The sequence below is a fragment of the Hermetia illucens genome, chromosome 2 (genome assembly GCF_905115235.1).
Source record: "Hermetia illucens chromosome 2, iHerIll2.2.curated.20191125, whole genome shotgun sequence".
NCBI lineage: Eukaryota > Metazoa > Arthropoda > Insecta > Diptera > Stratiomyidae > Hermetia > Hermetia illucens.
Genome location: NC_051850.1, coordinates 102,431,383 through 102,459,289, shown reverse-complemented (window position 1 = coordinate 102,459,289; position 27,907 = coordinate 102,431,383). Strand labels below are relative to the sequence as shown.

Genomic DNA, 27,907 nt, shown 5'->3' with positions numbered 1-27,907 from the left:
GAAGAGAAATTGTAATTAAATGTAAATAATTATATAATTTATTTAATTTATTATATTGATAAATGTATTTTAACTTCGTGTTTTGATCATTTTCGCCAAGCAATTGTGTATGTGTGCATGTTTGAGGTGGCCAGATTTGTTTACGCATCGCAGGATTTCCGTTAGCAGATGTATTACTGCCCGCTACAACTGAAACACCTGGACCAAAATCTGATGTCTAATGCGTCTATAGACAGAGCACTAGCTTCCGTATTATCTTCCTATTCTAACCGTCCAGCTAGAGGATGTGGCCACACTACTTTTCCAAGTCTTCCCTTTCGACAGCATAAACTTTGCAATATATTTGTTTGCTTCAGAAAGAAAAGTTTGCTAGAGTTCAAACCGTTTCTACATATCTGAACGAATTTTGAAATGGACTGCTCAACGTCTTCAATCTAGCTTGATTATTGCTGCAGATTGCGATGCACCTGTCCTTCAATGAGATTGTTACTTGAGGATCTCTAATCGTAGAAGGTCCTAACCCCCTTTTACTGATCCAATACCAAAGATATTCTTCTTTTTCTTGAGCTTTTGTTCCGTTCACAAGCAGGGTCGGCTCGTCGTGATCGGTTTCGCCATTTGGCTCTATCGAATGCCTGATCTGGGTGCAATCTCGGACCTTTTAAATCCCCATCAAGAGTATCAAGCCACCCTTGCTTCGGCCTGCCTTTTGGTCGTTTACCATCGACTTCGATGTTCAGACCAATTTTGGCAAGTGAATTCTCGTTAGCACGAATTTCGTAACAATACCATCGAACACGCCTTTTTCACAACTTTTCCACGATCGGTGCGACTCCATAACGATCGCGAATATCCTCATTTCGGATATGATTAAAACGTGTGACGCCACTAGTCCAACGTAACATCTTCGTCTCCATTACCGTAAGACGCCGTTCAATGTCTTTTATAATCGGCCAACACTCAGAACCATAGAGAGCGACAGGACGGACGACATTGCGGTAAATTTTAGATTTAAGACGTTCGTTGATACGTTGATCACAAAGAACACCAGTTGTGGAACGCCACTTCATCCAGGTTGCGTTAACAGTGATTGTGCCTGTTTCATGGGGATCGGTTGTCAAAAATTCAGATTTGTTTAGATTCAATCTGAGACCGTGTTGCATGAGCCGGCCATTCTATTTTTGGACAAGTTGCTCGAGGTAATTTTTGCTATCAGATGCTAGGAAAACATCATCTGCATAAAGCAGTGTGTAGGGTACTGGACGTTGGAGATCCCGTGTGACGGTGTCCATAACAAGAACAAAGAGGAGTGGTGAGAGGGCGCTTTCTTGATGAACACCAACAGAGATACGAAGCGGTTTTGATATACCCGCCATACTTCGAACTTTACTTTTTGGATCGTGGTAGAGCAATTGAACCCAGCGCACGGGTTCCTCTGGTACTAGTGTTGTCGTAAAGCATACCAGATAAGTTTGTCTGGCACACGGTCAAACGCTTTGTCTAGATCCAGAAATGCAATGTAAAGAGGGCGATGTTTCTCAGGGTGTTTCTCCATGAGTAACGGCGCAGCGTATATTGGGTCAGTAGTTCCGCTGTTTTTGACAAATCCGACTTGATTCACGGTAATTTCAACGATTTTTTTTTTCCATATTGGAACAGTGGTACTTTCTTGACAGTCAGCTGGTGTTCTTCCCTCCTGAATAACCCGGTTAAAGAATTCACTGAGCCACAGTGGTGGGTCCCAGCTCTTGGCTTTCCAGAGCTCAGATGTGATAATTGTGGAAGTGGAGAGCGAGCAAATTCTTCAGTTGAAATCTGCTCGAAGTATTCTCGCCATCTATCCGTCGCGGCTCGACGGTTGGTAAGCAAAGTACCGTTCTTGACATTAACGCATACAGAAGTGTTCGATATCCTGTGTCCGTTCATTACGGCTTTCAGCAAGTCGATACAGATCTCTCGACTTCCCGAGTGCCCAGTTTATCGTAAAGATTTTGTAATGGTTTGCTCGGGAGACAGCGACTGCTCTCTTTGCTTCCCGGTTGGCATTCTTATAAATTTACCAATTAGCAGGCGTTTTATCGTCGAGAAATTTGTGGTAGAGGCGTTTCTTTTCACGGCCCTTTATTTCAACATCATCATTGCCAAGCCAAGTATCTCGGTTAAAGTACCGCTTACCCGGCTTGGTGACCTCGAGGGTTGCAGAGGCCGCTTTGTGGATCGTGTCTTTCATTTGATTCCATGATTCTTCCATATTCGTACTGGTCGTAAATCGTATGAGTGAGATCGTTTCTTATTTCTTCTCACCAAATCGCCACCATTTAATGCACCGCGGACCAGTCCACCCTCATTGCGCGCTCCGAACCTCTTTGCTTTCCCCTCATATGAACATTAAGGTCGCCGGCAATGATAATATAGTCTCCAGCAGGCACGTGACAAGTCTTTTCATCGAGAAGTTGCCAGAAAGCATCTTTCTCGGCATCAGGTTGACCTGTCTGTGGTGCGTACGCGGTGAAAAAATGAAAAGTGCGATCACCTGATATAATGGTGAGCTTCATCAGCTGATCATCAAATCGTTCGACTTCTTTAATAACATCACGGAAACCCTTGCTTACGTCCTGACGCCGTCCATGCGTCAAGAACCCTTGCCCATTTCTCGACAGGACCGGGGCCCGTCCTGCCGTGTCGACTGACGTGGACACCCTGGCATTTCTCCGAGGCTTGTGGTTCAATCCGATCATCATGTTTGTACCGACATTTTCTTGGTCGGCCTGTTTCGGGGGCCTGTCACCAAGAGAGATCAGGTAGGATGTAACATAGTGGAATAACTCCGACTATACTCTATTTATCTCTTTCCCTGATCTCAGCATTTTTTTTTGTTTTACTGAGGATAGTGCAGAGTACGTTGCCTCAAACCCTCCTCCTTTACCTAAGCTTGGGACCAGCATACTATGTTAATAGCATGGCGGAGTTCAATACCACAGACATTGTTAAAGTAAATCCATGTTCCCTAGAAAAATATGAGAGTAGTCTTGCAACTTCGCCACCCTTGCTGCCAGTAGAGTAGAATCTTCGGCACACTGCAATTTAATTTGACTGACTTTTTTGTGTGTAGGCATAAGGGTAGTGTAATGTTAAAATCGCCCCTATCTGAAGAAACTGCTATCTCCAGTGTGAGACTCAGAATTCAATCACAGCGCGAGTCCATCAGTATACTTCACAGAAGTGGCGACAGCACATCGGTCTTTCGTTGCTTCGATGGTCAGTTAGCTATTGCCACCTACTTCAGCACACACTAGTCTCTTTGTTAGCATATATCCACTTAATTAAAGTGTAATCGATACCATACTCTCTGACAGCAGTTCTGGAAAGGCGCACAAGTTTGGGATAGGTACTAATCTATTGATATGTAAATATATGTTCATACACTTCTTTTTCAGATTATGTGTGGACACGTGTTTGTTTTTTTCCAGTGCATAAAATACAATACCAATGGGAGAGATGTCAAGAACACAAAACCAATATAAAAGATTGGAAAAAGAGAAAACTTACGGTGTATGGACTGTAAACTGGCGACTTTTGGAAATAAACAAGCGGGCTTCCGACCCCAGTGCCTCGATAGTAGATAGCTTAGCCACCGTGGCATTTAATGCTGCAAGTGATTTAAATTTGGAGGAGAGACTGTTCAAACAAAGCACGACTTTATGAAGAATACCAATACTGAAGGCGTAGATGATGTGCTGAAAGGAGATCACAGGTCAAAAAGGATATTAATCTCAAGCGCAATGCTGACCACATTGCCTCCTATAGGGTACTGTAATCCCATAGTGTACCGTTATGGTCTTAAATGAAGTGCTCTAACACGCTTCAAGGACCTGGTTCAATTGAATTGTTGCGCTTACGATTATTATTATTATAAAAGATCTAAGCGAAGATCTCGATAGGATTCGAAGAACGCATGAAGGAAATTTCTTGTTTGAACTGGGCCTTCTCATTGTTGGGATGTTTTGCGTAATCAAGTTAAAAACTCGCTTAGCGGGAATGCCAAGATGCGTGCCCAAACCCTTGAGATCTAAATGCAATACAAGAATCTTGATGAAGTGGCATCAAAAAGTAAAATCTGAACTGACTTGAAAGAACAAAGCAACTTGGAAGAACTTAGAAAAGAGTTCATTAAAAGTTTGGAAGGAACTTATGGTGATACTCATAGAGCCACAGTACAGTTACCAATGGAAGCAGCGCAGAAGTTATTGTTGACCACTAGAAAAATTCTGAGAGAACAGACCTCATTAAAAAGATGCTTCGAAAGCTTAGTGATTGCAGGGTTGCCGAGGATTTCCCTACGCAGACTATATACAAATCCGAGTTGGAAAGTACCATCGTAAGTGAAAAGAAGAAAGAAAGAAGAAGAAAGCTTTGGTGTATGGGTGACAGATTCGACTCGTGGAGCTCCGATATAGACCCGCGGTCGACGTGAAATACACAGCTAGCAGCTTCGTATGCGCGAACGATGTAGATGAGTTTAGCTCCTTTGTCCCACCAACTCCTAGGTTGGAATTTGAGGAGGACAAAAGTCAAAGAAGTCATGCATGTGACCTTAGCGTGTAGGTACAGTTTGGTAGAACCCATTACCCATTTAAAGAGGCAATAGATGACAAAACATTCATGAAGGCCAGACCAGCCTAATAAGACAAGCCAAACCGCGGAGTGGGCTCTCTATTAACCGAAATGCGAAAAACCGTTCCCCGCTGCTGATTATCAACCCTACTATCTCGCTGGACGTGAAATATATATTTATTTGGGCCATTACACAGAAATCCCTAAAGGCCGTTGATCCTTCTACCTAGCTCAGTACTATTATCAGCAACTACTTGCAAAAACAAAGGCTCTGGCGTGACCCCGAATACGGATTGAAAAAGCCAGTTTTCTACGCAAGTAGAGTGTGATTGCTGTGATAGATCATGTACAATGATGTACTTAATCTTCCCGTTCCGGAGGAAACTACGCCCATGGGTTATGATCACAAAGCATCTCCAAGATGCCAAGCTATTTTCATGCGAAGCAATCATTACTTGACTGAAACTTGCGGTGAAAATGATTAGATTTAGTTTACATTTCGAGGAGAGTCGTCTTTGCGCGGCTAGACTTATTACTAAGCCCATTGTTCTATCCTCCAGTCCGTCACATCCTCTCCCTTACGTTTGCTAACATAGCCGAGACCAGCATCGTAATTTTTCTGATCTGATAATTAAGAGAGCAGTGTCCTGTTTAAAGTCCTACTAGGTTTCCTATAATATTTCCTTATAACTTCACCACCCAGAGTCGACTTGACAGTAGATGCTACTGCGAAGACGGCTTTAAGGTTTCTTACCAGAGCAGAGCCAACTCGTTAGATGCTGCCTCACCTCTGCCCTGGGAGCAACCTGACCGAAGCGGTTCGCATATGTTAAACCCTCTACTATATAATACGCAGAACCTGACATGACTACGAATTATATTGAATGTGAATCCGTCATTACTTTGAACCAAATTTGGCCAGAGCTGAAATATTGTTTTTTTTGTGGATTGAAGTATCCTAAGTCCGCATCCACTTGATATCGAATCGGACCAAATGAGGAACAACTTAATCCTTAGGATCCGTTAATCCTCAAATAAAATAACTTGTAATAATTGTTATCTTCTTCTAGGCCAAGGTGTCCAGGCTTAATTCAAACCTCGATGTGTACACTGAGAATTAAATTATAATTCACAGGGCAAGCTCAAAAGACGCGACAAAGCATTACAATGACAAACAAGACTGCCACCTGGAAGAAGATCTAATATTAAGAACGTGGAGACTATATTTTCTCGCAATGTTTCAAAACACAATTAGGTTGCAGTGTCCACTTCTCTCGTTGACCACAGCAGATTTACCCATTCACCTCGTTCAGTTCCTTTGCGGTCGTCAAAAATGCACTTTTATTCAGATTCAGTCTGAGACCGTTATGTATGAGGCGACCATTCCATTTTTGAGCAAGTTGCTCAAGATCAACTTTACTATGAGATGCTAGGAAATAATTATCCGCCACACATCGCACTTTATTTTCCGAATCGTGATAGAGCAGTTTAACGCAGCGCACGAGTTATTCTTGTACTAGGTGTTGCCACAGAACATACCAAATAAGTTCGTACGGCGCATGGCCTTCTTTTGATTCAGAAATGCAATGTAACGAGGCTGGGTGTAATGCGTCAGTAGTTCAGCAGTTCATTACAAACCCCACTTAATTTACAGTAATTTGAATGATGTCACAAACACGATTGTCAAGAATTCGTTCAAAAATCTTTATGGTATGGGATAAAAGCCGGATCGGACAGTAATTTGAACATTCTGCTGGACTACCTTTCCTTTTCGATATTGGAACGGTCGTGTTTTCTTGCCAGTCCGATTGTGTTCTACCTTCCTAAATAACTCGTTTGAAAAACTCACTGAATCACAATCTTGAGTCCCAGCTCTTCGCTTTCCAGAGCTCAGATGCGACGTCATCAGGGGTAGAATTACTCCAAGTGTTGGCAATGCTTCTGGAAGTGGAGGATAAACAAATTTTTCTATTACTGATGAACCTCCGTTCTTTGTTAAATCTTTCATCTGTTAGGGGTGCATCATGAAATGATATGCAGCCGTGTTGTTTTTGGAGAGCTCACCAGAGTCATGTCCCCCCACGAAGAAATCTGTCGATGGCATACTCTACACTTCAGTGAAAAGACTCCACTCAGTGTCTACGGCCTGCTCAGCTAGAAAGGAGCGTACAGCAACTCTCATAATCAAAGGCACTGGATACTTGACTACAACGTGACTACAGGCTGTCTGTCAGTGGCAATGTTCCCCAATTTTCCCAAAAAACGAGAGGAAAGCTGGGAGTAGCGAAAATTCAACGCGAAGGAACCGGCACTATAGGCTAAATATTGCCCGTTAGAATCTTCTTTTCTGCTTTTACCAAGAAAAGAGGGTCCTGCTTTTACCAAGAAAAGAGGGTGCTGGTGAATGTAACTGATATAATACCGGGAATCCATGCAACCCGGATACCGTGAACCTGGGAAGGCTTCCAGACGACGAAAGAAAACGAAACTGGGATTAAGGTTTCGCTACACCACCCAGTTGCGCAATATTTAGAGAAATCGCACAAAAGAAAACAGTGGAAATAACCTGGTAACCCTGGTGAGGCCAACTGTACACGCAATAGACTCTCCAGTTAGCGGCGGTTTTCACATTTGACTAAACTTGTGTCTACTTGTGTCTAAGTTAGTCAAATTGATCTGCAGGATGCCAAAACCTCTCCCTATCTACTGGCAGCAAGGCTACCCTCATATATTTCTGATACAAGAACCCTGACGCCCAAGAAACCAAGAGTACGGAAGCATCAAATATTACATTTACGGTGCTGATGGGCTCCACCTGGATGGAGACCTTGAAACGTGTTAGAGCACAATACTGTAACGGTAGACTAGGAATAAAAAGATCAGCATTGCTCTCGCTCGTGATTATTATCCTAATTTAGCTCAGCTACTCACTCACAACTACGTCGACTGCCATTCGACATCCAGTAGCAATAAAAATTTTATTTTTCCATTACAACAACGTAGTTTCCTAACCATCAACCGGTCGTGATGGTGATCGCCGCCTCCGTTCCCCGGAGATTAAAAGCTTGATTGATTGGGCCATATAGCAGCATTGTATTCACATTATTATGTATCGTGTCACAAATTGCCTAATAATTATAATGGCTGGTTCGGTTAATCTAACGTATTAAGTTCGTATAAACTATTCCTTCTAGCTACGTCCTGACGAAACCTTCGAGTACCAAAATATTCTTACATATGAAATACACATAACCTTTCATACCTGAAGTGCAGAATTTCCGGTTTTGGATTTGTTTTAACTTTTATTTCGCCGCACTAGTTCTCTGCAAGTTGCATTACCTTCGACTCAAACCAAATTTATTCAACTTAATCTTTATCGAAGACAACAAACACGACGGATTTCGAGCTGAACTAAATGATGCTATTACGCATTTGGTAAACAATCTGCGCGAAACGAGCAACAACATTTGGATGTCAACATTCTGCGAATCTAATAGGGAAAGTGTCGGCGAACAGTGGAAATGGTTGGTTGTATCACGTTTCTTAGTTATTTGGCACAACAGTCGAATTTTCTTTCAGCTATTCTACTCATTCTTCAAGTCACTTGTTGGCAAGGATGTCGTTGTGGAGCTGAAAAATGATTTATGGTATTCGAACATAACCTGAAAAGCATATGACTCCATTGACCCGCCTTTTCTATTTCCAGCATTTGCGGCACCTTGCATTCTGTGGACCAGTATCTCAACATTAAACTCACAGACATCAGCGTGACGGACCCAGAGAAGTACCCGCACATGTTATCCGTGAAAAACTGCTTCATCCGCGGCTCGGTTGTTCGTTACGTTCAACTGCCTGGCGATGAGGTGGATACGCAACTTCTACAGGACGCGGCTAGGAAAGAGGCTGTCGTCCCGACTAGATAAGACCCTTACCTACTTATATTTAGCCCTTACCGAATGTATGATTAAGTGTGGATTTTTGTTTGGTTCCGGAGAAGATTACGACTTTGTACAGTGGAGAATTGTATTTGAAAGGAAAAACTCCAATGACTGGATAATAAACGTTCTAAACTGAATACCTGTGCTAACTCATTTCTGGATTAATGAGCTTTACTGATCCTCCAAAGAAAAAACTAAAGTAAATTTATTCTCCAGAAAGATTGATGGCAACTAATATTATATTAAGGCACGGAGGGTGGTTTTATTGTAATCAGCCCAAGGGGTACACGAGGTGTCGACAAGCCTAACTGGAAGTGCCCCTAATTCCTCTACTGTTGATTGTAGCTGCAAACGTGACCACTTATAACGTGTCTAAACATTTTCAAGTATCCAAAAGAGATATCTGCATGGATAGGTATTGAATTCAATAACCTTTTATTGTTGAATCACAGATTTGTACATTTACCACATGCTTCGGGCGAACATTTTACTGCAACCCTCTGTGAACTTCGAAGGTCAATGTCGCCCTCTTTCAACTCTCAAAACCCATTCAGCTCTATTATTTTAATCAAATACTCAAAACCTATTAAAGAGAAATCATAGTTCGATAAGAGAACGCCCCTTTACTATAAATACAGGCGAACAGTTCCCAAATATGCAGTTGTATCTTAAAGTGTGATCGGTGGTAGGTGGATACTGTTTTAATTTGTGCTTAATTTGAGGGCGTACTCATAGAAGGTGGTAGCGCCGTTGTGAATTTGTGAGTTCTGAAAAAATGTGGAAAACAAGGAATAAACTACTAATCCTCCTGTTAACGCTTCTGAATGAAGGGCGGTGTTCATTTGAATCCCAGTAAGATTAAAAAACCTTCGCATGAAGTAACTCCTAACAATGTTTCATAATTAAAGACCCCAATTTCTGTTCGAGAATGGATGTTTAGCTATAACTTCGGCTGAAAACCGTAATATAACGTTGCGTTTAAAAGGATCTTCTACTTTGAATATTAACGATGTGAACGTTGTGAGCATTCTGAACGAAGCAAGCAGACATTACATCCCGGACAATGTATCCCCGATAGATTCCCAGATAAGTGAGTTCATCTCTCAAATGGCATCGGTAAGGGATCGAGTAAAAACGCTGGAAGAGAGGTATCAAACTATAAACTCATATAAAAGTACGTACGCATTGTTTGAATATTTTTGAAAGGACACGATCATCAAATGTACTACGTTTTATGGACGTTCAAAACAGATTAATAACGGCTTTGACCAAACTTAATCGCGTACAGGCTGAGCTGTCGAGAGATAACTGCAGAAATCAGCCATGTAAAAACGGGGGCCAATGTATAAACTTATACTCCACGTTTCGCTGCATCTGCCCGAACAACTGGCAGGTAAGTTGGTACTTGAACGTTTGCAACAATAATCTACTGAAAAAACATTTTCAGGGAGAAACTTGTGAGGAGGATGTCGATGAGTGTGCTATCTTTTCAACGGGGAAACTTGGATGCCAAAATAATGCCACCTGCCTCAACTCACCTGGTAGCTACAAGTGAGTTCTAACTTTTATCTTTTGTTAGGTTTAAAATTCGCTTTTAATGCAAATTGAAAATCTGAATAGACCCCGAAATGAATTTTTAGAAAACTTGGGTTCTCATAATTTCCAAATGTTAATTCAACTCCTTTGTGAGCTGGGCACTTAGAATTTACAGAAAGTATTCCCCTCTTATCGCAAAAAGGCGACCTCCAATTCTCGAACACCTTAAGCTTCGGAAGCGGCTACTATGCCAAGCTTGAGTGCAGTAAGCGTGAATGCTTATCGGTGCTGCTAGACATGCCCAGATGTCCTACAAACCTATATCAGACACAGTACTCTCTGCGAGATTCTGATCTAGGATGAGTAATATCTCAATAGCGCAATAATACTCACCAAAGGAGACTTGCGGTGCATAGGAGAAGGAGGTCCTTTATGAGCAACTTATCACATTCCAAGAGAGACTTCTTAAAAGTGACATTGCGATCGTGATGAATACTAAGGTGGGCTCTGATAACACCTTGCTCAGACACCTGGGGAAACGCAGTTTATAGCACCATAGTGATGGTAGGTTTGGAGCTTTCCGCAGTTTCTACCGCCTTATAATCGACATATTGTTCAAGCGCAGATCGTGCTATGCCAGGTCAGTTGGGACCACTTCGCGCTCGGCAATAGATTTAGAAGATGTCTTCTGGATATAAAAAACAAGAGAGGTGCTGACATCAGCCTCGAGCGCGATAATCACTTGACGGTCATTTTTTGTCATTCGGCAGTGGGAAACTGTTTTGACCGGACCGGACGGCAGACATCGGCAACTCATCGGAGAATAACACTGGCTCGCCATCAAAAGTGCAAAAGTGGGGGAACGTAAAAAACTGAAAGTTTTTAGTTTCAGAGGTGGCAATTTCCGCCTCCGCCTTGTCCGCGAAAAAATCGAACTTGCCCCACATATTCCGCAATCATATCGCATGTCGGTCAATATGGGGAGCCGTCATGCACGATATCTTCCGTATCCGCCCAGTAACTTCTCCATGCCGTCGTTTAACCCACTGGGAGACGTCTAGGATAATTCTGTGTATCCAGCACCTTTTAGGTGAAATGGGGCTTCCGCTACTCCAATATTGCTTCAGTTCTTGTTAATTGTTAACGATAGGTATAAAACTCGCCGGTTGCATATGTTGGGCCATAGAGGATGACCTAAATGCACTAAATCGATATTTATCTGCAATTTTTTTTTCAAATTAGCCCCTTCAAGCCAAGATCTGATTTCCCAAACTGCATCGTTTGTGTGAATCTCGATCTCCTTAATATCCTGTGCCACTTTAGTCAGCCTAATGTCATCTACGAAGCCAACAACGGCTATTTCTTTGGAAACCCGCAAGGTCAACATTTTGTGGTGCATTATTATCCACAAGAGAGGGTAGAGGGACGATGTTTGAGGAATCCTACAAATGTCCAATACGTTTTAGGGTCATCGTGCAAATCGTAGCACAGCAGTTTCTCCAGGTGAAATTTTATGAAGATACTTACCAGACATTCAGGAGCCACTAATTTACCTTAAGCCTCAATTATTTTGCTCCATCTTGAATAATTGAAGACATTCTTCATATCGAGAATACCGCGTAAGGTTTATTGGCCGCTATTGCTACCTCGGCAATTTTCATTACCGTATTGATCGCATTGATAGTAAATCTCACCTTTCGGAATCCGAATCGCTTGTCTAAAAGACCACCTTCCCTGTGTGTGGACGGTACAAACCTATTGTAGATAACCTATTTGAAAAGTTTGCCAATCATGAACAGTGGGTTAGTTGGATTCACTTGAACTTGTGGAAAGAAAGTACTAATAATAATATATCAACGTTGGTGATCGACGGTGAAAGCCTCCCCGTGAGTTGGAGTCCACTTCCTTGCATAACATTTTGAAGTATTCAACTTTGCTTCTCGAAACGGTTGTTTGATATGGTATCGTTAACTAACTGGAGGTTTATTACGGAGCCCATATTCCGTCTCCGAAAAGTAGTGAATTCGCCGACATTTGCCAGAACTGTATTCAGGCGTGAAAAGGCCCCCTTTTGTGGTGATCTCATCCAAGTCCTTATATTCAATCACCATTGACTCTTAACACATTTTCATCTTGCCTGCTTCACGTAGGAATACTTCAATTTTCTTACGAAGATGTTTTGATTTTCTCTCGCCGGTAATAAACCCCCATTTTGCGTACACCTTATGAGGTTCACGCCCAGATCCGATAAAGAAGTGTCTGCCTTGACCTTCCCCGCAGTATTTTCGCATAACTCAATTCGCTTGTTGATGTAATGATCAGAAGTATCTGATCGTGATATCGTTTTGCAATCTTCCTTTCCTCTCTACTTTAGTCTGCTGCCTCCAGAGATCTATTGCAGCTCTATATATATGGAACGTTATGACGAAAAGACTGTTATGTGTTGGAGCTCAATTCGAAGGTTGAATACGTTGCTTACGTGGACGATCCCCTCGTTCTTGCGCGTGAGCAGCGTGCATGCGTATTGTAAACGCGTAGACACCAAAGTTGGTGTCACGATCTCAACGAAAAAAACTGTTACGATATTGCTGAAAGGCAGGCTATGTCGTCCGCCCGTAGTAAAATCAAACGGACTAAATTTAAAATACCAGTATAAAGTGACATACTTGGAAGCCACAATTGCGAAACCCATGCGCTTGTGCCCACACCTAATCGACCCCAGGACGGGTTTAATCATATTAGTATGTTATGTTGAGACGTGTGAATGAGGTCTTAACAGGAGAGCTACTAAATCCATATATGCGGGACTCTTTCTTGCATGTTCTACGTGCGGGTCCTCTCTGTTGTATACATTTAAGATAAAAGTGGAGGGCAGAAAACTGCTCTACGCTTGTCAGCGAGTGTCGTTGTCAGCGTGTCTTCCTGTATTTGGCACGGTTTTGACCGATGCGGTGCAGTCTTATTTTGTGTTCCTCTTTTTTTAACTAGAAGCAGTCCGGCGTGGCAGGAGGGGCGATTTATTTAGTGCGGATCATGTGGACGGATTAAGAGGTTTGTAGTCAAAAAGTTGTTAAACAAGTTGGTAACATCTAAGTGTCAGCTTAGATGGAACACGAATATGGAAAAGTTCGGGTCACATATGAGAACGTTAAAAGTGTGCCTACCAGAGAAAGTTCTGTCGTGAACTTTGGGGTTGAGATGAGATTCCTCCTCACAGGGCATGATAGCTCGAATTAGGGTTGTTTTCTGTGTGAGGCAGACTCACAGGGCTGGTTTCGTATTCTCTGTGCCTGCCAAGCGTATTGTGACATTCACAATCTAGACAACATGGTTGTTCGTGTGAAGAACGGTATCTATGTCTATCTAGTGTCGTGTTAGCATTAATACGCTTCGATGCGCTAATGCATACGCGCGTGCTGCTATCCGACGACGGAGGGAGTTTCTCGACGCCGCTTCATCGCTGACTTCAGTCCCAGGGCGGAACATGGATTGGCACCCACGATGGAGCATAAAATCTGGGAAACGTCTGCTGAACCAACATCAGCAGCTCTACTATCAAACCCTATTTTCACCTCGACGTAGTGATCGCTGAGAGCTCTTTCTTAACGAAAAGCCGCAGACGGAGAAAGATGAAGGTAACTCTTGGCACCTAAAAACGGGACAAATTGTACCAACTGGTCCTCCAGGTTGGGGTTTGGGTAGGGCTGATAACCCTACATGGAATACAACTTGTTACGAAGCCACAAAAGGAGCCTCGGACGGGACTAACAGCACAACGACGAACCTGGCAACGAAAATGGAATAATGACTTGCGGATTTTCTCATGGAACGTGTGCTCCCTGTGCAGAGAAGGAGTCGCGGAGTAACTAGCCGATACCCTGTCCCCTGAGATAATAGCGTTGCAGGAGATACGTTGAACAGGGACCGGTTTTCTGGAGAAGAACCACTGCACCATATATTATAGTGGCCATCCTACACTAAAATGTTCTTATACTATAGATACATATGCCTGAAGTGCCGAACTTCCTATTTTCGACTCGTTTGTATTTAAAAACAAGGTAAAGGAGGAAGCTGAGCGGTTAGAGCGCAAGGCTGTCGTACGGAAGGTAGCGGTTCAAATCTGGTGGTAGTGGGATTTGTATCATGATTTGACGTCGCATACCAGTCGACTCAGCTGTGAATGAGTACCTGAATCAAATCAGGGTAATAATCTCGGGCGAGCGCAATGCTGACTATATTGCCTCCTAGTTTACCGTTACGGTCTTGAATGAAGTGTTCTAACACACTTCAAGGTGCTGATCCAACATGGATTGTTGCGCCAACGATTATTATTATTAAAGGAGGAAGGCCAATAACCATTTGAAATAATGTTCAATTCTCGCTGCGAAGCCCGATGCTAACGAACGGGGGACTATTACAGATAGAATAGTTTCCAGGGCAAATTAAACAATTTAGTCATTACTTTTTCAGATATTTGAATTGGTGCATTCGCGGTCGTAAAGCACTTTATTTTCTTCATGTGCGGTCGTTTTTTGTTTGTATCTCTCCATTCAATCGCTCCAATTGTTCTAACGACTGCTCAGATTGTTTACTGGACTTTGCTAGATCATCTCGTCCGTTGCCAAATACCGCCGCACGAATTCTCTGAAATTATGCTCAAATAGCCCCAGGCGGTGCTTTCAATTATCGCGTATCCTTGTTTTTGACCGGTTTTGAGAAAATGCGGCAGCCAACGAGCTCAAAGTTTTTTCATATGTAAATATCCAGGCAAGATGTTTTGTAATTTTCCACACTCTTCACTAAATATAATACAGTGGCAACAAACTCTCGGATATCACTAGTTAAATATAATTTTTCACGACACTAACAGTTTTCTCTTCACTAAACAGCATAAATTCCAACAATATTTCCTAATTTAATTACAGATGCGTATGTTCTTCTGGCTGGATAGGTATCCATTGCACAGAAAAGAAAGCGGATTGTTTTTCATCGCCACCAGAGGAGCTTTGTGGCAATGGAGTATGTGTAAGTGCCAAAAACGAATTTGGTTATGATTGTATTTGCAATCAAGGCTGGCAGAAAAGTGCTATTTCAGGGTATGAAAAATAAACCCAATTGCGACGAATTATAACTCAAAATTAAAATCCTTATAGATCTTCGTCAAATATGTCAATTCCTTGCACAACTGACATAGATGAATGTTCAGCGCCAAACTCTCCGTGCATGTCCACCTGCATAAATACTCCTGGATCTTTCAGATGTGGCCCTTGCCCTACCGGCTTTACTGGTAATGGATTTCATTGCACTGATATAAACGAATGTTTGGTAAACAACGGAGGATGCAGTCTCTCACCCCGAGTGCTTTGCATAAATACCGAAGTAAGTGTTTGATTTTCAAAGCATAATTCATTTAATGTGAATATTTCAGGGATCTTACAACTGCGGTAGTTGCCCATTGGGTTGGGCTGGAGATGGAAAAACATGCTCCAAACTTGACTCTGATATATGCAATGGGAATAACATATGCCATCCCCAGGCGTCATGCCAAGTGATCTCTGACACTGTTGTGTGTACATGTCCGAGAGGTATGACTGGGGATGGTTATGGAATAAATGGATGTAGGATTGCAGTAAATGATCCCTGCAACCCCAATCCATGCAAGGTATGATACTATTCCATCCGGCAAGCTTCAACCATTTATTACAATTGAATTTCAATTTTTTTAGAATGGTGGAACGTGCACAAAATCTGGCAATATTTATACCTGCACTTGCCCTCCATCAACAAGCGATCTGGTTGCATATTCACCTGCAAGGAATTGTGAAATTCAAGAAGATCCCTGTGCCTCGAGTCCCTGCCTCAACGGTGCAACTTGCATATCCAATATGACTTCTCTAACCTTCACCTGCATTTGCCCACGTACTTTAACTGGTCAATTCTGCACAGTTGATAGGCGAGGTTGTGGAAGTGTTTATAGGGCGACTACCGGCGTTCTTAAATTCCCGGACACTGGTAACTACGATCACAACGATAGATGTGCATGGATCATTCAAACAACTAGAAACAAAGTATTGAATGTTACTTTTAAAAGCTTCGATTTAGAACCATCGAAAGGCTGCGTTAAAGATTGGTTGCAAATTCATGATGGACGATCATCACCATCGCAAAGGGTTGGTCGGTTTTGTGGATCAGAACTGCCCAAGGGTGGAAACCTAATATCTACAGAAAGCTCAATGCTTTTGTGGTTCGTTTCAAACAATTCAACTTCAAGTAAAGGTTTTGAGTTGAGTTGGAATAGTATTGATCCCGTCTGCGGAGGAAAACTGAACATTGAGTCACATGGAACAATAACTTCCCCAGGATACCCTGCTAACAGTCCACCAAATAGACAATGCAAATGGACTTTAAATGCTCCGTTTGGGAAAGTAATTCACTTGGTATTCTATGAAGTAAATTTAGGGATGAGAAATTCCTGCAATACTGAATTTTTGGCGGTGCGTGATTTTATGTAAAAATACCGGATGATATTTAAATATTCATTGTTCATTTCAGATTTACTCTGGAAGAACAACTTCAGGCGAACTATTAGCGAAATTCTGTAATTCAACATCACCCGGACCTATTCGTTCCCCATCACATCAAGTTACGATTTATTTTGAAACTGATGGAGCCTATTACGATAGCCTATTTCAACTTCACTATTCGGTAGTTGAAGGAGTTATTGGCTGCGGAGGTCTCTTCACAAGTAGAAGCGCAGAGTTTGAATCCCCACAAATAGATAATCGAAAAGGAGAGTCTATTACATGCGAATACTTCATTCAACAACCAGAGTATACTTTCATTAAACTTCACTTTCCTGAATTCAATCTGAAACAGGATCCTTTTTGTGAGATGGATGCCATTGAGGTAAGTTTTATTATTCATAATACAGCCCTTAAATGTTTGTGGAAAGAATTATTTCATTCGTACTTCAATTGCAAAAACTCTGCAAGAAACAGAATGGAGAGAAGCTCATGAGATCTCTTGCAATTGACTGTTGTCAACTTGAAGATCAAAAGTATACCTGACAGTCGCAAAACTGGTGAAAATATAAATATATATGACAGTATGCGTGCAATGGTGGACAAGGCCACTATTTTGCTAATCTGTTTTATCCTTGAAGGCATAACAGAAAATTACATATGTATCTTAGCCTGCTGATTTTGGAGGTCGCAATAGTGTGACCTTGTAACCTGTGACCTTGTGTTCCTGCTGGATATAAAAGGTGACTAAGAAGGATAGAAATTTGTGGGCCAGCAACCTGCAAATTTCGAAACTTCACTGCTACTGAAATGTCAACAACGCCTTGAATAGGGTCCCACGACGACGACCTTTGACTATCGAATCTTTTTTGGCTGGGAGCCGATTTCTGATAGGATCTTTACTGCCAGAACCTGTCCAGATTAACATTTCAGCTAAGCAGTTTTGTGCATCAACGGAGGTTTCGGATTTAGTGTAGAAGGATTTTTTCTGTGAGCAATTACACTCAGTAAAGGTGACATTGTGATCTTGATAGGTGATCATAATGCTAAGGCGGGCTCTGACAACAACTATATATAACACCAACACAACATTGTATTAGAGACGGTAGCAGTATTTAGTTTGTGGATTTGTGAAACTTCCACTGCCCGAGAAGTCGCCATGAAAAATACTCTTTTCTGTGGCGTCTCGAAGGAGCGTCATAAAACTTAGTTGGTTATGGAAAAAGGGAAGCGAAGACGTAAGAGACTGAAGGCTCTACTGATCACTGAAAATAGCGGACGCGAAGAAGAGCGGCGCAGCGTACGCCATGACAAAAGGGGATTTACGGTTGCGAAACTCAGAGAAGCTGGAGTGAATATAACAATTTCCAAACAACACAACATATCACGGAGGAGCTCACAATTTTTTCTATGGCCCGGTTAAGAATGTAATATTGACTCCTCATTTCATGCTTCACGTGATATTCATCGAAATCCAGACAGCCTTTGATTGCAGGAAACATTATGCAGAATTTATTCCCTACTTCGCCTGTTCTTCATCGATTTCGTTAAAGCTTTCGACAGCGTCAACAGTGAGTGTATCTGCTGTACTCTACACAGCATTCCGGAACAAATAATAGCTATTACTAAAGCGAAATATGATGGTTTCCGTTCATTTTCCGATCTCGCTATTTGTGAGGTTGTTTACGAGCATAAAAACTTTCTTTATCATTCAAACCAAATCGACTGTCACAATATCACTTAAGTTGACTTTGGCTAGATTGCTCAAAAACAATCTGGGTTCTATCAAAATATCGTTTGATCATTAATCAAGGTGGGTATTTGGTGCAATTTCTCTAAATATAATGTTTCGCCGACCATTGTACAAAAATAAGGTGCCCAAGAAAAAAACTTCTCAGAAACATACTTGTTTTACCTCGGTTAAACTCAATCTAGGTACTTCTCCTAGCAATAATTCAGGATTAATTCAAGACCATCTATAATAAATAATACCACGGTTTATTTGTATGCTGTAGAGACCCACTTTACATTGTGAAAAATTATGAGTGATCTCAACGGAAAACACTTGTTTTTGTCATAAGAGCTTTGTGATATTGTTTTTGTTGGTGTAGCTTCATTACGAAAATATTATTTTCATCCAGCCACATCCACCTTTTTCGTGGCAGTTAAATACTCATTTTGGTGTGAAGTATAATATATTAGTACATTGACGTGTGTTAGATTATGGATGTTCGCCACAAAAGTGGTTAAATAATTGCATCTCAACGTCGAACTAACAGTGTTGATTTTCCGGTTCTTCATGTGCTCCACATACATATGTGTATGTCGTGAGCAACTTGCTCCAGGACATAAAAATGTTAAAAATGGATTTTTGGTGAACCCTGAAAACATATTCTCACCACCGCTGCATATAAAATTCAGACTTATGTAAATAAATAAAATTAATAACTTTCTAAGTATTGCCGATTTTTGTACTTTCATGAGAGTACATATATCCATGTAAAGTGTAATCTTGCGGTGTTTTTAGCGATTAAATTATTCGCAATAATTAGATCGTTTTTGCCTTTCCCGGCTTCCCACTTTTGGGACGTATAGCAGTGATTAACGAAACCAGGTTCCAGAAATATCCGTATATGCGAATAATATAAATAATACTAGCGAAAAAGCAGAAACCGTCTAATTATTTTAAAAACATATATAAGAAGCCTGACGAATTTCGTTGATCAATAATATTACCAAGTACCAATATTTAGTTATGAGAGCATTAAATATTCCGAAGTCTGCACTCAAATCCAATCTAATTTAGTAATCACATTCCAAGATAATGTAATTTTGTGCAAAGGTGGAAGGCGAGGAAGGTTTTCCGTAACTGCGAAAGGTTCGAAAGTCTCAAATCTTTACGTGACAACCATCAGTTCCGGTATGAAAGTTCGGGCATTTAGTCCACTGCGCTGGGATTTAAGAGTACACTCAAAGTATTCCCTGCTTCCCTTAAAAGGCGATTGAAAGGCGTACAAGTTTAGAGGTGTAAACTGACTGACCGGACTCGGTCATATCGACCATATCGCAATCAACAGTAGATTTAGGATCTGTTTTCTGAATGTTCGTAGCCAAAGATATTTGAATATCAGCCTCGAAAGAGACGATCATCTGACAGTTACTTACCTTCGTTCGCATGTGAGGCCGTCAACTCCTCAAATTCAATACAATTTTTTTTTCATGATCCGGCTATAGTCCATCAGTGGGAAACTTTTCTCCCTACGCGGGCGGCATATACTTTGAACAAACCGCCCAAGAAGCTATTGGCCACGTTCAAAAGGGCGTCACCAGACGCCTAAAGAAATGAAGGCGGATCGATGATCCCAAGGAGCTGAGAGCAAATTGGAATTTGCTTCCGGTCTTTGGCAAGAAGGGAGGATTGAAGGTCGTTTTTGGCGGTTGAGGGAGAGTTTCAGAGAGTTTTCAGTTTGTTCGGTCGAGAGTGGCCACTTTTTCTAAATAAGAGATTAGCTCCGCCAGTGAAAACTGTTAAACAATCTGCTTGTATGCAGTAAGGGAACAACCGGGAAAAAGATTAAATAACAAACATAGTAATTTATCAATGTACACTCCAAGGAGAGTTGGCTAACAAGACTCGAAATAAGGGAAAAAGTTTACATTTACATTTCAAATTATAATATAATTCATCAAATGTAATCAAACCGCGAGAAAATATAGATGGAAACACGTAACAGACCACTCAAACAAAAGAAACAGAAGTATGCATACTACGAGTTCTCAGTAATTATAAAAACTTCTGGACAAGAATTTTGCGTAGTAGAAGTTTTTGATTTGATTTCATTTTTGTCCGTTCATCGAACATCTTTTATTTCTGTGTTTTAATATATCATATAAATAAGGAAGGGAGACATTCCTAACAAGAAAATAACAAAGAATCAAGCAACCAGTAAGCACAAAGAAACTACCTCTTGTTGCAACTGTCTGAACGCCTGCAAGTTGTTTTCCAAGCGAGACAACTTCGGCTGGAGATGGAGAAGAAAAGCGTATCTGGACATGGTACTCATTGAGTGGTTTTTTTGGGAGTAGGTTAGGTGAATGCGTTTACGCACAGAGTATTTGACTCCCCTAAGAGCACGCTATCGGACTACAAACTAATCACCTCCCTGTCATCAGAGAACTAGCCTGGAACCGTTTGACACATTACTTCGGGCTAGCCCTCCCGCTCTCCCGGCTTTGATAGCCTTCAAATCAGGGAATTCCTTTGACCAACGGGAGCGAAGGGGAGGAAGGGAGTTATCAGTTCGCAATAAGAAGAGCGCGAACATAATGCGCAATATGACTCCAGCTGCCAGCGCTCTGGAGCATCTCTCTAACAATGTTGTCTGGACAGAGCTTCCCTGTGCCTGCATAAAGCTGCTGACCGTGCGTTCGGTTCAATCACGGGTCTAATTTGTCGATGAGCAGCGCAGTCCATCTGCCCATTGGCTCATTTTGCTAAGAAAGTTGCCGCTCGGTAAGGATGCGTTGACGTTCTTCACGCGCAACCACCTCTCTTAAGTTGTCGCCTTTACGGCGATAGATAGCTTTTCGATCCTTGGTAAAGAGGGCAACAGAGATCACTCGTTTACGATGCACCTCCTTGTCAAGGGCATCAGCCTATACCTCCGCACCATAGAGCAGAACCGACTGCGTTGCTCCCATAAGGAAACGTCTCCTAGTTGATATAGGGTCCCCGACATTCGTCATTAGCCGACTGAAGGTCGCGACTCCAGATGAAACCCTGTCCGCTGCTGCTTTGGTTTGCTCGAAGAAGCTCATCTTCGAGTCGAGCATTAAACGAAGGTATTTAACTACTGGTTTTGACTCTATAGTCAACTCGCCGATCGATATGGGACGCAGGGTCGGGATTCTCCTTCTGGTCAAAATGACTACTTCGGTTTTTTCCAGCGCAAGGCTGAAACCGTGAGCAGCCATCCATCCGCTTACCCGTCGCATCAATATGCCAAGCCTGCTTCGTGCCTGTTCAACAGTGCGTCCGGGAACAAGTGCCGCAACGTTGGCTGCATAACCGACCAGGCACGACTCTTCGGGCATATTGAGTTTCAGTAGACTATCATAAGAACTGTTCAAGAGGTCCGGCCCTAGGATGGATCCCTCCCGACGTGATTTCCATGCTCCTTTAGCCCTCTAGCGTCGCATAGAGCAGGGAGCGGTCTTTCAGATAATCTCTCAATATCCGTAAGAGATAGCTTGGCACGTGAAATGAGTTTTCTAGTGTGCTTAGCATATCTGTCCATCTTACGGAATTAAAGGCATTTTTGACATCAAGCGTTATGAGGAGAACTATCCTCCATCTACAACCTCCATAACAGCATCCTCGGTAGGTCTCCCTGTTCTGAACCCGAACTTGGGGATAAGTCCTCGGCAGCGCGGATCGCTTCAGCGAGTCTACTCCTGATGAGCTTCTCGAGCACTTTTCCGGGCATGTCAAGCATATACAACGGTCGGTATGCAGACGGGAGCTCCGGGTCTCCTTTACCCTTACTGATCAACGCCTGATTGATTGTATTTTAATTTTTCCGAGCTGTCACAATCTCGGCAGATGCCGTATTTTACCTAATACTACCACCAAGTGCCAAACATTTAGGCGTTGAGAACTCCCCATAACATCGAACACTTAGATTGTAAAAGTCCTAGGACGTCAAGTCATGAGGAATTTGGGTACAATACCTGTAGCTGACAATATTATGGGAACCACAACCATCCTCTCGAGACGCCAAATTTATTTTATTTCCCGAGCCAACAACGATAATATACGTGGATGGACCCGATCAGTTAGAACTTGCCGGTCACAATACATGCCGTAAGCAGAACTATCAAGTACTGCTTGCGGCTCATATCAGTAAACCGAACATGTTCCCGTGATCGGCCCATGCTTGTATGCAAAGTTGATGAATGATGAATCACCTTACATACAGTCTGCTCGTGCATTGCACCGGTGCATAACAATGCAGCCCGAGATAAGATGGTCCAACGTCTCCAACGCTGAACCACACATTCTACCCTGGTTGCTCTCGACCCTTTTTCATAATGAGCTTTTTATAAGCTCTGGTTCCGACCACTCCATCCTGAATTGCCCACACAAATCACTCCATCTCAGAAAATATCTCCCAGCATCTGTTCGACAAATGCAAATGCGTATTTACCGTGCATTGCCCTCAACTTACGTTCATCCATTGAAGATGGAAAGATCGACCCTACAAATAAACGCATAACGAGTCGACTTGGCGGTGACGTTGTGGCGTCACGTCAAGTACGCCCTGGTTCATCCGCTCCACGGCGGAGTTTGGATGATGCATTCGAAATTTGGATATAGTAGTCAGTATCCGCCGCTGGAAGTTTTCCAGACCGGTCTTTGTCCGTCGTTTATTTTATTCCTCCCCGAGAGATGCAATCTCAGCACCAGCTTCATACATCGCAGAAATTGGGACAGCAGAACATCCTTTAAATTACCAACTCGAGCCCGTCTTAGTGTCATGGCGAGTGCTTTCAAAATCCACCCCAATATTGTTTTGCTTCCATTACCGAAAACTGTACTGTCTGGATGTTCTGTTGGGATTCGTTGAGTGATCTGAAAAAGCTCTACTGGTTCCTCGCGTGCGCTACATTCTGGAGACGTCTGAATTGACTTTCGCCATACCGCCGCAACCGACTTCATACGACAGAAAGATTCAACTTTATGTGTCCAGAATTTCCACTACAGGTGTCTTACTGGGGATGACATAACTCCGGTAAACCCTCTGCACTTTATTTTTTACCCATCTGCTGGTATTGCCAAAGCTGATTTGAGCCAGTCTAGCAATGTTCATTCAAACCAATAACAATTTTATGGTTTTTCTTTTCATTATTTCATTTTTGAATCATTCCACTATATTTAACTTATTTTTATTTTTTTTAGTTCTTCTTTTTACTATTGATTTGAATCTACAATCTTTTATTATTATTTTTTTTATTTTTTTATTTTTTTTAAAGTTTATGGTTGTGAATATATTTTAACATGAATTTCAGCTAAATTTTTTATGATTTGAGGATAGGGATAGGGGAAAACCCTTTTCCTTTTTAATCCGGCAACTGCCACGCTATGTAGGGGCATCTTCCCGTATATCTAATATCATTACAAGCCATTTCATCCACAAGAGGTAGAATTTTACCAGATGTGCTACGGTTAAGAACCTTGGTGACGTGTTCCTTCCACCTCTTCAGCTGCTCGGCGTCGTCGATATGGACTCGACCGTTAATGTCCCTCATGGGACCATTGAAAGATTTGGGACCACATGCAAGTTCTTTCGTGATGCCACATCATTGCGTTCTGCGACATTTTCCGCTTCCTCGACCAGCAATTGCCTTTTGTCACGGTGCACGCTTTATTGAACTCATAGCCATTACTCGCAGCAATCAATAGAGCCTTCAATTCCTTAGGTTCATCGATCCGCTTCCACAATTCCGCAGTCAGCCAGATCTTATAACGGCCCTCCAGGGCGTGGTCGTAAACCTGCGCAGAACCCGAGAAAGGAGCATTTTTAGTAGCAGCCCAATGCTCATCGATATTTTCAGGCGGGTTACTCAGTGTATCTGCCGTCTGATCAGCAAGATAACTCGCCCACGACCGACAGCTGGATCATATCAGCGGTCGATGTTGGACTTCGGTGGTGAGTGACCATCAGATAGTGATCCCTTTCAAGGCCGATATCAACGTTCCGCTTGTTACGCACATTCCAAAGGCAACTTCTAAATCTACTCAAAGTGATCAATCTGATTGCTCGCACGCGGCTGGTCAGTTGAAACCCAACTGACCTTATGGCGGGCTCTGTGGTCGAAAAATATGACGATACTTTGGAAGCTGTAGAAATCCACAAACCTCTCGTTATTATCGTCATGTTCGCTTAGACCCAATATGTCCAGCTTATATCATTGGACGAATCATAAACCGTTTTCGATGGCCACGACCTTTGGATCGTCGTGAGAATACTCCCTATTCGAGGCGGTGTTGACCTTTCGATGGTAGTAAAGTTTCGAAAATTGCATATTGCTAGCCAAAATTCTATCCCTTTTAGTCGCCTTTTATAACAAGCAGGTAATACTTTGAATGTATTCCTAAGCCCCAACTGACAGTCATACAAACAGCACGTTAACACCGTTCAGATCATTGTGGAACGGTGTGAGGAGTTGAGATTCCCGCTCCATTTACAACTCATCATCCATCTTGAAAACGCTTCCGACAGCTGCATCGAGCATTCCTGGGAAACTAATAGCTACTCTCAGAACGAAATATGACAGCGCATACACATGCTGTATCGAGGTAGAGGTTTGCTCTTTTGAATGTTTTGTATAAAATGAAACTTTAGAAAAAAATCTGTTTTTTTGTCTGTCTGTCTGTTTGTCTATCTGCCTGTCTACCACACGCGGCTTTCTCAGCAACGGTTATACCAATTGAAACGAAATTTGATGGGAAAGTTGAATCTGGGGCAATTTCTCTTAGTTTGGATATTAGGTGTGGAGGGGGACTGCAAAAACATTTAGGCGTCAAAATACGATGCTCAAATAAAGCTAATAATAGTATATTACCACATTTTTGTGAAATTTAGAGGAAACCCTGCTCTAATTCGCCCTAAAATGATAAACTTAATATAGGCTATATATACAAATCATGATTCAAGGAACAAATCTCCCTAATAATATTATTGTGGATAAAGTTATAGCAGCCCAACATTGTTTCTTTCGATATGATAAATGCATTTATATTACAAGCTACATGCCGAGCTTCCGTTTTTGACTTGTTCATTGTTGGTTCTTCTTGCCGCCTTGACTAGAGGGTGTAGGGGTTTCAATGAACTAAGTTATCTCTTCTCAAACACCACGACTACCCTGATGGCATCTACTTGCTCTTTCACTGAATTATGGCCTTTGGCCAAATGGCTCTCAGTTTGGAGAGGCAACAGAATCAGACTGAGGGTAAGTACCAACAAAATCAGGGTTCCTAATCTGATATGTAATTACACACTTCATAATTATCCGAATGGCAAAATATCGACTGCCTCGAACAGTTGTAGATCTAGTAAACTTGATATATGAAGATGTAGCGCTTTTTCCTCCCATCCGCCATGCCTCCAGATTCGCAAAATTCATTTGTATGGATTACCGCAGATGGATAATGATTTGGAGACCTTCAAACAAACCTAAGTTCTGAACACCTCAGTCAACATTTGTAATGGAGCAACTGTATGTAAATGAAAAGAAACCAAGAACGCTGTTTAGTACCAAATTATCTTCTTGCATATAAGTGTGAGTAATGCAGAAAAAAATTCGAATTCGAAAGCAAGAGACATAAAATAAATGGGCTGTTCTGGCAGCCATTTGACTAACAAAAATCCTATGCACCGTTGAAGACAATACGGCCGCCATCCAGCAGGAATTTATTGAATTGCTGTAGAATGAAAGATTCGAAATAAGTGACTCATATAAAAAAAAAACTTTCTGACTGTATAGGAATGGTACCGGCTAATATCCACACTGGTATAACACTGGATGTAAGATATGAACTTGGGAAATAAATACGTGCTGACCGCGGAAACATGTCTGCATTTGCAAATTTCAATTGATTACTGAAAAGCGCAATGTGCTATTAGTTGATAAGTAGAGATTTCGAACAGATTTTTGCACAATTTCTATGCTAAACCTATTTAAGAAATAAGCAGTTTTGAATAAAGTTTATAAATCATATATACATTCTATTCTATTTGAATATTTCATGCTGTAGCAACCAAAACCTTAAACAAGTCGGGAAACTGGAAGCTGGACGCTTCAGGTACGAAAGGTTTTGTGTATTTCTTAGTACGTAGCACGTAATATATGCATATGTCCACTTTCGGCTGATATTGACATTGATAGTCTTCAATTTTCAAAGAAGCGACAACTTCGACGTATTATAAATTTGTTAGTAATAGTGCGATTTCCATCAAGCTTGGTATGATCATGCTCTACATTATAGCCTACATCACTGCAGAATTTCGTGCCGCTAGGATGAATTTAAGGGGGGTTTCCAGCCAATTACAAAAAATTATAGTAATATACTACTATTAACTTTCTTTGAACAGATATCGGTATGAAAGGTATTTCGGAGCCAAGGCACCATATAGTGGCAGCCTCCTGATTTTTTTCAGATTTTTCGGTTTGGTAGTTTCTGAGAATGACCCCCTTAAAGAAATGGTAACTTTCAACCCCCCGCACTCCCCACGTTTCCAAGAAATGTCAAAACTGAGACCGGCTTCGAAAAGTACTAATCGAGCCCTTTAATTTGATACCCCACATGACTATATTTGATGAAAAAAAATTTTACACCCCCCTTTTGCATGTATGGGGACCTCCCTTAAATTCAACGTAAAAGGATGTATCTCACTGTATATGTGAGCGTTCATAGTTCCCACCTTTCTACCAAATTTGGCGCCAATCACTATAACCGTCTCCGAGAAAAATGCGTGTGATGGACAGACAGACAGACACACGGACAGACAGACAGACGGTAAACCTATTTTAAAAACGAAAACATCTAAAAATAATCGAATTTTTTCTCCATTTTAGATCTACGAAGGTGATCCACCAGCATTACAAGGACGATGGTGTGAGGCAGCACCTCAGTATAATTCAACTTCCAACAGCATACTGGTCAAATATAAAACTACAGGGATGTTAACCTCATCTTTTCGCGCTCGTTACGAACTAGGTAAAATTGGATGCTTAATCTACTACTATAGATCTTGAGAACATATGCTTTAATATATATTAATTATATCAATAGGATGCGGAGGAACATTTTCTAATAGGACTGGGTCGATAAAGTCTCCTGGTTTTCCAAACAACTATTTGAATAATTTATATTGTGTATATACAATTGAAGCACCAGTTGGCTATGCAGTGGTATTAGTCTCTGTCTCATTCCAAGTGCAAGGGCAATTGTGGCATGAAGTTGTCCTTGCACGACTTTTTGCAAGAGTTGTGCCCAATGAAACGTGCTTATCTGATAGTTTAACTGTAAGTATTTAATGACACCTTATATACTTGGTTTTTAGAATTATTTTATCATCAACATCATCAATGACATAACAACCAAGGGTCGGTCTGACCTTGCTGCCTCACCTGCTCCGAAAGTTCCAGATACGCCAGTTTCACAATAAGTTCGCTTAATTTCTTACTCCTAATACATTCTTAACGTCCAGGCAAACGCCATTGCTCCACCTTAAC

The 27,907-nt window shown here is 41.7% G+C and overlaps 2 protein-coding genes across 2 annotated transcripts in view; both read left to right on the top strand.

The window, feature by feature from the left end:
* Window positions 1–8,001: 8,001 nt before the first annotated feature.
* Window positions 8,002–8,689, top strand: LOC119648830 (U6 snRNA-associated Sm-like protein LSm2). Its single transcript, XM_038050692.1, has 3 exons — window positions 8,002–8,138; window positions 8,194–8,261; window positions 8,321–8,689. Exons 1-3 carry the CDS (start codon window positions 8,136–8,138, stop codon window positions 8,535–8,537), a joined length of 288 nt encoding a protein of 95 aa, XP_037906620.1. The 5' UTR covers window positions 8,002–8,135; the 3' UTR covers window positions 8,538–8,689.
* Window positions 8,690–9,207: 518 nt separating this feature from the next.
* The window catches only part of LOC119649348 (cubilin homolog), a 62,015-nt gene continuing 43,315 nt past the window's right edge, over window positions 9,208–27,907 (top strand). Inside the window, exons 1-11 of the mRNA XM_038051456.1 lie at window positions 9,208–9,404; window positions 9,461–9,700; window positions 9,759–9,945; window positions 10,000–10,103; window positions 15,014–15,184; window positions 15,242–15,467; window positions 15,517–15,750; window positions 15,815–16,582; window positions 16,641–16,994; window positions 27,248–27,389; window positions 27,465–27,697. Of these exons, the coding sequence (XP_037907384.1) occupies window positions 9,328–9,404; window positions 9,461–9,700; window positions 9,759–9,945; window positions 10,000–10,103; window positions 15,014–15,184; window positions 15,242–15,467; window positions 15,517–15,750; window positions 15,815–16,582; window positions 16,641–16,994; window positions 27,248–27,389; window positions 27,465–27,697 (2,736 nt within the window). The 5' untranslated portion in view covers window positions 9,208–9,327. The remainder of the gene's footprint in view (window positions 9,405–9,460; window positions 9,701–9,758; window positions 9,946–9,999; window positions 10,104–15,013; window positions 15,185–15,241; window positions 15,468–15,516; window positions 15,751–15,814; window positions 16,583–16,640; window positions 16,995–27,247; window positions 27,390–27,464; window positions 27,698–27,907) is intronic.

Bases quoted from the DNA above. Each gene is read 5' to 3' on its own strand.
- LOC119648830 (XM_038050692.1), top strand. The intron at 8,262-8,320 runs GTATTCGAACAT...TTCTATTTCCAG, and splicing joins GAGCTGAAAAATGATTTATG to CATTTGCGGCACCTTGCATT.